Source organism: Phodopus roborovskii, unplaced genomic scaffold (genome assembly GCF_943737965.1).
Source record: "Phodopus roborovskii unplaced genomic scaffold, PHOROB, whole genome shotgun sequence".
Lineage (NCBI taxonomy): Eukaryota > Metazoa > Chordata > Mammalia > Rodentia > Cricetidae > Phodopus > Phodopus roborovskii.
This window is the reverse complement of record NW_026126418.1, coordinates 39,012,479-39,024,740: the sequence shown is the minus strand read 5'-3', so window position 1 is coordinate 39,024,740 and position 12,262 is coordinate 39,012,479. Positions and strand designations below refer to the sequence as shown.

The 12,262-nt window shown below is 38.9% G+C and overlaps 1 protein-coding gene across 1 annotated transcript in view; it reads right to left on the bottom strand.

Moving 5' to 3' along the window:
- Positions 1-11,682, bottom strand: part of Slc38a11 (solute carrier family 38 member 11) — a 40,591-nt gene extending 28,909 nt beyond the window's left edge. The window contains exons 1-6 of the mRNA XM_051183994.1: positions 11,565-11,682; positions 9,705-9,779; positions 6,113-6,247; positions 4,691-4,756; positions 3,245-3,351; positions 1,986-2,065 (exon numbers count right to left, since the gene is read on the bottom strand). Coding sequence (XP_051039951.1) covers positions 1,986-2,065; positions 3,245-3,351; positions 4,691-4,756; positions 6,113-6,247; positions 9,705-9,765 — 449 coding nt within the window. The 5' untranslated portion in view covers positions 9,766-9,779; positions 11,565-11,682. The remainder of the gene's footprint in view (positions 1-1,985; positions 2,066-3,244; positions 3,352-4,690; positions 4,757-6,112; positions 6,248-9,704; positions 9,780-11,564) is intronic.
- Between the last annotated feature and the right edge of the window lie 580 nt (positions 11,683-12,262).

Here is a 12,262-nt window from a genome sequence, read left to right as displayed (position 1 = left end):
AGTGCACATATGGAAGCACAGAGGTGTATGGCCAGTTCTGTTGCTTCTTTCTCAGTATTTACTGCACTGATACTAAATCCCATCCTGGTTTTCAAAAACTGAGTTACAGGAACAAAAGGATAATTCATGCAGTAAAAAAAATACAAGTAACAATTTAAGCAAAATGGTGATTATGTGAGACTTAACTATAGTAATTGAAAACTTTATATTGAAAAATTATTCTAAGTTGCCATTTATAAGGTTTTGTACACTGGGCATATATAATACAATGGGGAGACATGAAGGAGGGGAAAGGTAGAGAGAACAGAGAAGTCTTTTTTTTTCCTTTTAATCTTTTTAAAAAAATATTTTTCAATTTACATACCAACCCCTATTCCCCTCCCTCCCCTTCTCCTGTGCCTATCTCTCCCCCTTCCTATTCCCTATCTACTCCTCAAGGGATGCCTTAACCCTCTCAAATTCATCCATTGTTCCCGTTTGAGAAAGCGCTCCTAGATCCAAGATCATACATGATCCCCTCTTTGGGAAAGCGCTCCTAGATCCAAGCAAGTCATGAAGCCCTGGTTTGAGTAATGCTTTTGCTCCCTTTCATGTTTCCACTTCACATTCATCACATTGTACTGAATTTATTTTTGTTCTGTTTTTAAACCATCCAGCTGAAGACAACCTGCAGCAGATGCAGGTCTAGACAATTTATTACTCTTTTCTCCCAGGACACAGTACAATGACCAGAAACTGTAGGTGCTGGATGGGTACTCACTAAAGAAGAGGTAAATGGCCACGTGGAAGTTGAACCGAACCAGATACATTTCAAAGCTGCTGAGGCTGTATGTAAGGGCTAGATTAACGGTTCTTTCCCTTCCCTTCCCTTCCCCTCCCCTCTCCTCCCCTCCACTCCCCTCTCCTACTCTCCCTCTTCTTTCTATTTCCTTTATTAATCTTGGGAATTGACTTTTGAGCCCCCTTGTATCCTAGTCAGGCAGTCTTCCAAGGGGCTACACTTTCCCAGCTATTTGCCCCAATTCAGTCCTGGTATTTCAGTGTGACAGTGTCTGATAAGAAGGCCTTTGGGAGGTAATAAGGGTCAGGTGAGAGCAGTCATGCAACAAACACAGAGCTGGCTGCCATGTAAAGAAGTGTAGCAAGGGGGCAAGGGACTCTACGAAAATCAAAGAACGTTCGCACCCTCGTCTCAGACTTCCAAACTACTTGAGTCATATCTTTTTGGCCTTTGTGTGTGTGTGTGTGTGTGTGTGTGTGTGTGTGTGTGTGTGTGTGTGTGTATGTGTATGTGTGTGTGTGGCAGGCTGAAAATATTTTCATTCTTAAGTGCATGCACTAAAGGAGGTGACTTTACAGAGCAACAGTAATCACAAGGGAAAGACATTGCCTTGTGCACTGCTACCAATCAGATCTGTCCACCAGGTTTGCCCTCTCTTTTCTTTCTTAGAGAACACATAGAAGATGCAGTATTCCTTGCGGTCCTTAAGACACGGCTTAAATTAATTTCTTTATTGTTTAGTACATCTCCAGTCCCTTGATGCATTTACTGACTGTAAGTCTTTCTCTGATTTTTCCAAATACTCACTGTATGGTGTTTCTCATTGCTATGTATATATAACCTCTTTCTTTCTTCCTTTCTCCATTTCCTTTCTTATTTTCTATTTTGAAATTGAGTCTGCTGTATCTCAGCCTGGCCTTGATCTTGCTATATCACTGAAAATGCCTTTGAATTCTTGATCTGGCTGATACCATTCTTGAGCTCTGGGATTATAGGCATGAGCCACCATATTTGGCTATATTTGTATTTGAGTATTTTTCTTTTTATAAAATGGTTTTTTATTATTTATTTTTTCTTATTTTACATATCGATCCCAGTACCCTCTCCCTCTCTCCATCCCTTGTGTATTTTTCTTATGTTCCTGAATATGCTATATATATTTCAGCAAATATTGATATAAAGTCAAAGATACAACAGCACTTACATGTTTGACCCCAAGGAGACTGCCCTTGTCATTACGATTCCAAGAATTACAGTTGTTAAAATTGTAGAAATGAAAGAGATCTGCAAAAAAAAAAATAACACGAAGTACATCATTTTTATTAATTGGGTAAACTCATTCATAGATTGCTTTTCAATCCAGTTCTCTAAGTGGTTTATAACTTTATAGATGTGCCTCTACATTCAATGGGTGTGTGCATAACCACTTAGCAGATTATAATTGTGTCCCTGTAACTACTTAATAGATTATAATTGTCCCTAAGACCCAAACAGAGGATGGAGTGTCCACTGTGATTTTTGTAACAAAATTTTAATTCCATTCAATAACTTCCTGCACAGGATACAAAGCGAGTACTTTTAACTTTTGAAAGTTAAAATGAAACTATCTTTTTTTAGTCCCCATTTTAGTATTGAATTAAACTGCTTTCTATCTATAGTTGCTTTTTCTGTTTTCACCCCCCCCTTTCTTTCATATGACATGCATATACTCATCTCCATTCTGTTCTTAATGTCTGCCTTTCCCTCTCTGCTCTCTAGCTCTGTTGGTCTGTTTTTCCTGTGTGGTTTGCCCTTTGATCCCTGTTTCTGGGTCTGTTCTTTGTCTTCCTCTCAGCACCATGCCTATTTCATCTGGCTAAAACACAAGCCGCTGTGCGTGTGCACGTGCCCTATACACTCATTACATGAGGTTTTTGAATCGATTCTCCACCTCAAATGGATATGCACATCTGAGATGGCTTGCTTCTATGGAAAGTGAAGTCTCAAATTGCTTTTATTTCATGTGATTATCATTAACAATGGGTTCTAAGTTTTTAATGTTTAATTTGAAAGAAATATCCATGATGAGTCCCCTGGTCATATGAGGAACGGAGAGAAAAATTAGCCAATTGAAGGTCACACAGCTAGGAGGTGACAGGTGGAATTTAAATGCGAGCAGCCTACTCCAGAGAGAGCCTGCCTGTGCTTTGCTAATTGTGATTTCAGTATGATAACTTCAAGACACATGTAGGGAATTAATATTTAAATATGATCATTTTCATGAATGTTTTGCTTTCTACTCTCAGAAGATAACAGTTATGTATATACATGGCAGCTCACAGCCTTCTGTAACTTCAGTTCCAGGGGATCTGTTGCTGCCCTCTCCTGGCTCCTACAAGTACATGGTGCACATACATACATGTAAGCAGAACACTCATATACATAAAAATAAAAATAAATAAATCTTTAAAATGTAAAAATTACCTTTCCAAGCTTTGCTATATCTCGGTACAACGACAGAGGCAGAGTAAATGTAACTGTTGAAACCACAATAATGAAGTGTCGACCAATAAACAAACTTCCAGGATCAACTAAAATATAGTAAATGTTATTTAGTGTTTATAGTTATAAATAACACATTGGGGACACATTAACTACTCAAACGTTTCATTATGAACAATGAGGTAAAAAAACCCCACACAAATCATATATAAAGATCATTTTGAGTTAATAAACAAAAGAATCATGTTAAAATAGAAATATACCATGAAAATGTAAACACAAAATAACCCAAGAATGAACCTGTGCTTCATATGATGTCATAGAATTTTACATTCCTATGAGTAGCTTCTTTAAAAATTATTTATTTATTTAATGTTTGTGGCTGTTTTGCTGTATGGTATGTATGGCTGTCATCATGTGAATGCCTGAAGCCCATGGAGTCCAGATGAGGGTGTTGGATCTCCTAGAACTGGCTACAGATGATTGTGAGCCACTACTTAGGTGTTGGGAATTGAACCCTGGTCCTCTGCAAGAGCAGCCTGTGCTCTTAATCACTGAGCCATCTCTCTGGCCCCAATAACCTTGCCACGAGTTTCTCCGTTCCTAAATGACAAGCAAACATGCTCATCGTTTCCGAATCACTCTCATAGCCATGGCATGATGACATGCTGAAGAGGAAGTGGAATGTGACAAATACTGAAAATGTTACCTGGAGATATTCACACAGCTTTTGCACAATTGCACAAATGTCCCCTGACTGACTGACACACTAGATTTTGTTGTGGTGGTTGTTTTTCGTTTGTTTGTATTTTCATAGCATGGAATGCTCCTAACAATGGAAATATAAACAGTCAGACTCCTGATGGAGTCACAGGGAGTGACAAATCCTTGCTACACACAACTTCCTAAGTACAACAAGCCAGACTCAGAAAGCCACATGTTTGTTATTTGTTTGTTTGTTCTTGATCACATTTACATGGTATTCTGAAGGACAAAAAGCAAAACTGCAATGAGAGAAATCAAATGGAAGTTTATAAAAAATGACAACCTTATTGTTGTTGTTGCTATTATTATTATTATTATTATTATTTGAGACAAGGCTTTTCTGTGCAGCCCTGGTTGTTCTGGAACTCACTCTGTAGACCAGGTTAGTCTGTAACTCAGAGATCTGCCTGCCTCTGAGTCTGCAGTGTTGGGATTATGAAAGGCATGCACCCCCATGCCTGGAGAAAAATAGCAACTTTTAAAGTTGGTTAAAAACTAATTTAAATCTGTGTTCTAGGATGAACATGGATCCGGGCAACTGCAAGGTCTCTGAGGTAGTTCAACTCCACATCCAAATATTTATTTGTAAATGATGAATTAATTACATTGTAACTATTAAAAATAAACTTATTTAAACTCATAACATTTCTCACCTCTACCTACCTCCTGGGATTCTTTGAAAAACTTTGCTCAAAGTATCTCCAGTTATTATATTGTAACTTATCATAGCTGAAAACACAATGACAAGAATGGTCATTAATAATCCTGCACATATTTTTATCTCACATATTCTGAACATTGGCAGTTACTACTTCCTAAGTATTGACATAATTTTTAACATGTATTGCATATAATTTCTAGTAGGCACAGATTAAGGATAACATGATAGATTTATGCCAGAGTGTCAACTCGAGCTTCAGGAAGATTTTCACTTTACAAATTGTTCATCCCAGAATGCTCTTAAACATTGAGTTGTGACACTTATTTGAAATGTGATTTATTTTGTTGCTGAGGATTAGTTTTTAAACACTTTTTGGGGAGACATATGCTGCTTATCCTGAAGAACCAATAACAATAGTAAAATTTGAAGTCTCTCTCTCTCTCTCTCTCTCTCTCTCTCTCTCTCTCTCTCACACACACACACACACACACACACACCACAGACTTCATTTGAAAATGCAAGGCATTTGAAGGAAGTTTATTTTTATAGACATTCTGTGGACTTACTTCAACTGTGGCTTCTTTAATTTTAATTAAAAAAACCCCACAAAGTCAAAATTGTTTGAAATTCTCAAAGAATTAATAAGATGTTTTGCAAGTAAAGTCTCTGGTCATTAATTTACATGAAATTTTATCAATTTAAGAACAAGTGGGTTTCTTCCCTGCAGAGATATAGCAGGCAAAGGAGATGAAGGTTCCACATTCACGGTAAGCCAAGACCATGTGGAAATACTTAGATTGATAGAAAAACGTGTTAATAGTAAGTCAGAGCTAGCCAATGGCCAACAGCTTCATAATTAAAAAAAAGTGGGTGACATTTTCACCATTGTGGTACAAATATTGGTACACAGCTCCCTCAAATCATTAGGTTTCCAAAACAAAACAAAACAAAATAAAAAATGACTATATTAAGCCTTAGGAGAGACTTATTAGTTGTCTCATCCACTTTCAATCCCAAATCATTGTGTATATGTCTGTGTGTGTGTGTGTGTGTGTATGTGTGTGTGTGTGTGTATGTGTGTATGTGTGTATGTGTATGTCTGTACAGGTGTGTATACATGTTGGTGTCTATGTGTATGTGATATCTGATATGTGTGTGTATAAATGCAATATATGCATATACACATTTATCAGAGAGAGAGCGAGAGAGAGAACATATACCAGTAAGGAAAACCAAATAATCCCCATTTTATTGAAATGTACTAGAAAATAAGAAATGTTAAAGGTTCAAACACTTAATTTGGAAAACATTTCAATGACTTTGATGTCTTTGATGGCTCTCAAATGCTTATTGAAGCGGCTATTATTCTTAAAGGATCATGTGGGTACTAACCATTGTAGCATCTGTCTTCACAGCCACCTTACCTATAAAAGGGTACATAAACTGTAAGGCAGAGAGCAGCAGGTATCCTGGAAAGCCGAAGGTCTTGTTAACCAAAGATTGGTAGGAGTCTGTTCCAGATAGGGCTCCTCCTTTTATCAATAAAATGAGGGAGAAGTCTGCGGCAAAACAAAACAAAATACAAATCATTTTATACAAAGGGTTTGCATGTTTTGACTGCTGTCTTTGAGAAAAAGAGAATTATGTTTTCAATCAAGGTATCACGTGGCCACAGCTGGCATCAAATTTGCTATGTATTCAAGGATGACCCTGAAATTCTGATCTCTCTGCCTCAACCTCCTGCTTGCTGAGACTATAGGCAAGTGCAGCCATGCTTGGGTGTGGACACCACCCAAGAATGGAGTTGTGGGAGGGGTGTTCTGAGTGCCTGTAAGAAAGCAAGATAGTGGTCTTGTGACTCCAGTTTCTTCAAAAACATGGGCTTGTTCTGGGAATGAGTTGCAAGACAGCCAGAACTGTTACACAGAGAAACCCTGCCTCGAAAAAAAATTTTTTTTATTTATCATTTATTTTGAAATCATATTATTGAAAGGCTTGGTGCTTGTATTGAGTATAAATGTATGCCATGCCAAGGTTTAGTACCTGTTTCGTTTCCTCCTTTTATCCTATTCACCCTGATTTCTTCATATTTTTAACTGAACTGGAAATACATTTAAAATAAAAAGGGAAAAATACTGATCTGTGATTTAGTCACTCTTTTTTAAAAAGATTTTTAATTCATTTATATTTCATGTGCATTGTTATTTTGCTTGCATGTGTATCTGAAAGGGTTTTAGAGCCACTGGAACTAGAGTTACAGACAGTTGTCAGCTGCCATGTAAGTGCTGAGAATTGAACTCATGTCCTGTGGGAGAGCAGGTAGTGCTTTTAACCACGGATCCATCTCTCTGGTTCCCTGCCTCCTAACTCTTTAAAAGCTATTTTGTTGGTTTGTTTTCGTTTCCACTTTGAGTCAACTGTCTTATGAAGTTGTTAACAACAAGGCATTCTGGTTTTTTCCTATGGTTTAGGCCACTTACACAGGCTGCTGGCAATTTGTTTTGTTGTGCTCACAGCCTGGGCTCCAGCTTTCCTGCTATGATCCTAGCTTTAGTTTTCACACAGATGTTAGGAAAACATAAACGTGTGTTTTCAGTTCCAACTATCAAGATTCCTATACTTAGCTGTCTTGTACCTGAAGATCTCATAGATGATGAACCAGTTTTAAAATGCCCACATTCTAATTTGTGTAAGCATTCTGGAACTTGATTCTGTACTCATTTTTCTCCAGCCTGTGAAAACTCTCAGCCGAATGTTCAGAATTAATTGCCCTTCACTCCTGAATATTCTTTACTTCCTCTAGTCCTTTCATTCCCAGTGTCATTACCCATCACCCCATGGGTATAAAGCTGCCCCTCTGAATTTTTGTCTCTAATCTTCTTGCAGTAGAAGAACAGCTGTTTTATACCTGTTGATCTGAATGGTTTATCAGAGGTTTTACCATGGGGGTGGAGGGAAGGCTGGGCATGTGGTGCATGCCTTTAAACTTATCACTGGCAAGGCAGAGGCAGGTAGAGCTCTGGTCTACATAGTCTGTTTCAGGCCAGCCAGAACTATACAGTGGGACCCAATGACATACACAAACACAGGCAAAAGAAAGATTCTAGAGGCTTGAAGATGTAGCTCAGGTGTAGAGTGCTGGCCTGTCATGTACAAACCTTGTGTCTAATCTCCTGCAACACAGAGTAGGCCTGGTGGCCCATGCCTATTATCTCAGCAGTCAGGAGATGGAGGCAAGAGGAAGATGAAGGTCATCTTCTGCCTCACAGCATGTTTGATGCCAACCTGGATATGGGATTTTGTCTCAAAGAAATCTAGATATAAACCACTGTTTAACTGTAGTGTTACCAAGTAATTTCCATAGGGTCAAATGGACAAGAAGGATCACTGGGTAAGGACAAAGGATTTAAATTCCAGCCTAACTGCAAAGCTAAAGATTTTAATTGCCATATTGCACAATAGATCTGCAGCAATTACATAATTTGTAACAAAACTAATTCCATTAAAAAATAATTGTAGTGTTAAGAAAAATTACTACACTGTATTTGTAGATTTTGCCTTTAAAACATAAAAAGAAAGTGAATCTTAAAATACAAATTGTTTGACTTTGTGAGGGGAATCTTTTACTTATTAAAATCATTCAAAGATTTGGATGACGCTAGTAAACTAATGGGTTAATCATTCCTACTAATGGTGAGCTTGCAATGCATGACTTGGGCAAGATTGCATATCAGGGGTACACCAGCAATTGAGCACCCTCTTTCCAGTGTGGTTTGTTTACATGTCATATGATATGGGTTTGCTAACTATTCATTTTCTTCCAATCCAGATTCACAGGTGAGATACTTAATTTTCTTTGTCTGTTGATTTATAATTATGTGTTTACAATGTAAACACAAAGTATGGTAATATACCTGGGTGGAAATTAAACATTTGCCAGCACCTACTGGGAGGCAGGGAATTAAGAAATGGGAAGGCTTTTAAAGATACTTGTATTCGTATGCATAGATTATGCCTCTCTCAGTTCTGATCAGAGAACCTTCTTTTTGAATGGGAGACAGTTAATGCAGAGACTAAGTGAATGTTGAGTGCTGGACCCTGACCCAGGAGACACTGGTGAAAGGGAGCCCAACAATGTAGGAGCCAGAGGAAGGGGAGAAGTTCTATGTGACAGTGTCTTCTGCACATGACTAAGCACTTGCACTTGTGAGCTCTTTACAACCTGTGCAAGATAGAGGGCCATCAACAGTCCATCGTGGCCATGGGGAAGAGGCTCATGAGACCCGGCCCTTCCTTGTGGAGCTACAGACAGGTGACAGTGGCTGAGCAAGGGAGGTGTCATTTTCTTCAGTGGTATAGCCACTGATAAGTTGTCCATGTTCTATTAATAACCCCTGCCTCTGATGAGACAAGGAACTGTAGTTCAATTCACACATACCACACCTGACACACACACCATGGAATGAAAGGATAAGGCAGAAGAAATAGGTGGCAAGGAGGTAGACTATATGAGCCTGGAGCAGGACAGACAATAATTTAGAAGTAGCTTTCATTTACTTAGGAAGGCAGTGGCAGGCTACACTGGCAGCACTGCAAGGAGGCCAGGGGCCAGCCTTGCCACATGCATACCAAGATCCCAGTGTCACCTACACAAACGGCTCACAGTGGCTGCTCATCTGCCTACACCTGTCAGCCCAGCCCTGCCTTGTACACTGTGGAGCCGTCACCAGTCATCACCACCACTGGAAACTGCTTTCTCATCCACCACTTTCTGTATGAAGTGAAAGAGGCACATGACCGGGTTTAGGCTTGGTGATATAACATGCTACTTTTACTAATCTGTTTAAAGGATTAGGGAGAAAGGCAAATCTCCTCAGATCTGATGCTTAAATCCCTTAGGATCCTTTGATGTACTTCTTAATTAACCAGGAGATCCAACTGCAGGGTATAGTTGTGTAGGTAAAGCAGTCCTTGAACAATTTAAATTGCAGGGATATGCAGCAGTATGCTATTTACCTGTAATATATGAGACCCAGAATAGAAGCAGTATTCCCAAGGGAAATCCAGCTTGCTTCATTGAATAAGGTAATCCTGGGAAAACATAAAAATTCCCCAACCATCATATTAAAATGACTATAGAAATGCAAACAGTTTCCCACAATTCACATATAGGAAGTAAAAGAAATTATATATATCAGTGATTAAAACGTTGTAACACGGGACAAGATAGTCCTAAATCAAATATTATCATATTGACACTTATTCCAGAGTGGAATGCCATTAAGTTAATGACATGTCAGGAGAGCAAGCACAAGAGATGACTGAAGAAGAATTCAAAAGGAGCAAATGAAAAATTGATTCCAGTTCACACAAGCAATGCTTATTTTAGTGTGATGGTTAGTGCCCTGGACTCCATGGAGAACAAAGACCCCAAGCCCTTCCTGGCATGCTGCTATGGGATGCAGCAGGCAATAGTTGTGAGGTCTTAGGGGAGACAGGATCTGGGGCCCCAAATGAGGGAACCAAGTAGAAAATGAGGGATTACAGGGAGAAGAGGCATGCACAATTACTTTTCTCAAGCTAAATGGGGCTCATGAAATTATTTTTACTGCTCTGTGGATATGGATAACTTTAGACTATAGGTTACACAATATCCAAAATGAAATAATTTGAACAGTTCTATCCAGAACATTCCTTTTTCAGAAAAGGTTTCTTTTTAAAACAAAGCTGCGGAGTGTGGTGAAGGAGAACATGCTAGCATTGCCAGCCTGCATTAACCTGAAAAGTATTCATACCAGGAATAAAGTCCAGAATTCTGTCACACTCTAAGCTCCATGGACACAGGTTTTTAAAGAAGACTTTGTCCCTGCTTGCTTCTGCTTCACTACAGGAATCTACAATTTATTGTTCATATAAAAATGTGTACATATGGATTAATGTAAAACCAAAAAGCATATAAGCTTGTAAAAAATAATAAGAAAATTAACTCAGGGGCTAGAGAGTTAAGCAGTTAAGAGCAACCCTTAACTCCAGTTCTGGGGGATCTGACTCGGGAGGATCTTCTGACCTCTGTGGGCACCAGGTATGCGTGTGGCGTACATACACGCAGGCAAGACACTTACACATGCACATAAAATGATAAATAAATAAATAAAAAGAAAGCAACTCATTCGATAAACTCACAGTTTTAAGCAGATAAAAATGAAAATGTAGCAAAAAGTTACATATTTGGTGAGCATTGCAGTTGACAGGATTGTGGTTTTCCTACCCTTTGGGAAATGGAATGTTTTCCAACTACAAAACACACTGTTTTTACTTTCCTAAGAAGCTTTGCCTTGCTTCTAATTTATTGGAAAAACATGGACTATTCTTTTATCAATTGTAAGCACTGTTGTAAATGAACTAACTGTATTAATGACTAGATGTGCAAAACTAATGTTTCATAAATTCACATCGTACAGGTAGGTGAGGAAATATATCTTGTTTAATATTCCAGAGGATTGTTAAAGTCTCCTATTAAACTTTTGTACATGCTTTGTATACAAGAATCTGGAAGTTCCAGACTGAGACTAATGGGATTTAAGTAATGGATTCTACTTCAGAAAGAAGGAACAAATGCATTAGATGAAACGATCAATTGACCAGACAATCTTTGAAAAGCTTATCCCCGCCTTCCGCTCCTGTCTCCTCCTTCCTCTCTCTTCCCCCCTCCCCCGCATGCTGTAGAATGAAACACAGTCATCTATTCATCTATTTAAGATTTTTTCCTTTAAAAACAACCAGCAAATGCTAGCAGAATATTAACAGTTTTTAAAACCTGTTTTTTTTGTTTTTGTTTTCTTCACAAACAGAACTAAGCAGGCATAGATAGTTTACCGATTATCCCGGATCCTATAACAGAATTGACCACGTTGAACACAGCTGAAGACTGACACGATTTCCCTTGGTGTTCATGTCTGGAGACCAGGCTTTCTCTATCACTCAGGTGTGTTTCTCTCTGTTGTAATAGATAAAAGAATGATTAAATATTTACTAGTTTGAGAATGGAAAAGGCCAGATTAAATAAGCAATGCATGATTCAAACATAGTTACATCAAGTAATTCCTATAGCGTTAATAATAAGACAATAAGGAAAACGGGAAAGGCTAGTTATCCAAAAGAAATTTACAAAGTCTATCAGTAAGTCTCCACATTGTAGCTGCCCAACTGCCTTGACCTAATACTAGAGTATGGGGTCTGTTGGGAGTCAACCACATGATCTCATGAAATTATATAGGTTTATAGAAAAGTATTTACTAAGTTGGTGTAGGTCAGTCGGATAAAGCCCCCTCCTCCTTTTTGCCAAACCAAGACCCCAGTTCCTGTTGCCAGTTTTACCTGCCCCGGGTCGCCCAGCTGCGGACACTGGTAGCTCATATCTGCATAAGGGAAAGCTCTGGGGCTGGGAAGCCAGTTCCCACCTGGCCAGTCTCCCTTGCCGTTTTGCCTGCAGTCAAGGTCACCAGAGAGATGGAGGGAGCCGGTTGCGCGGGTCCCGGTAGCCTGGGCGCCAGGCTGCAGCTCAGAGGTCTCCG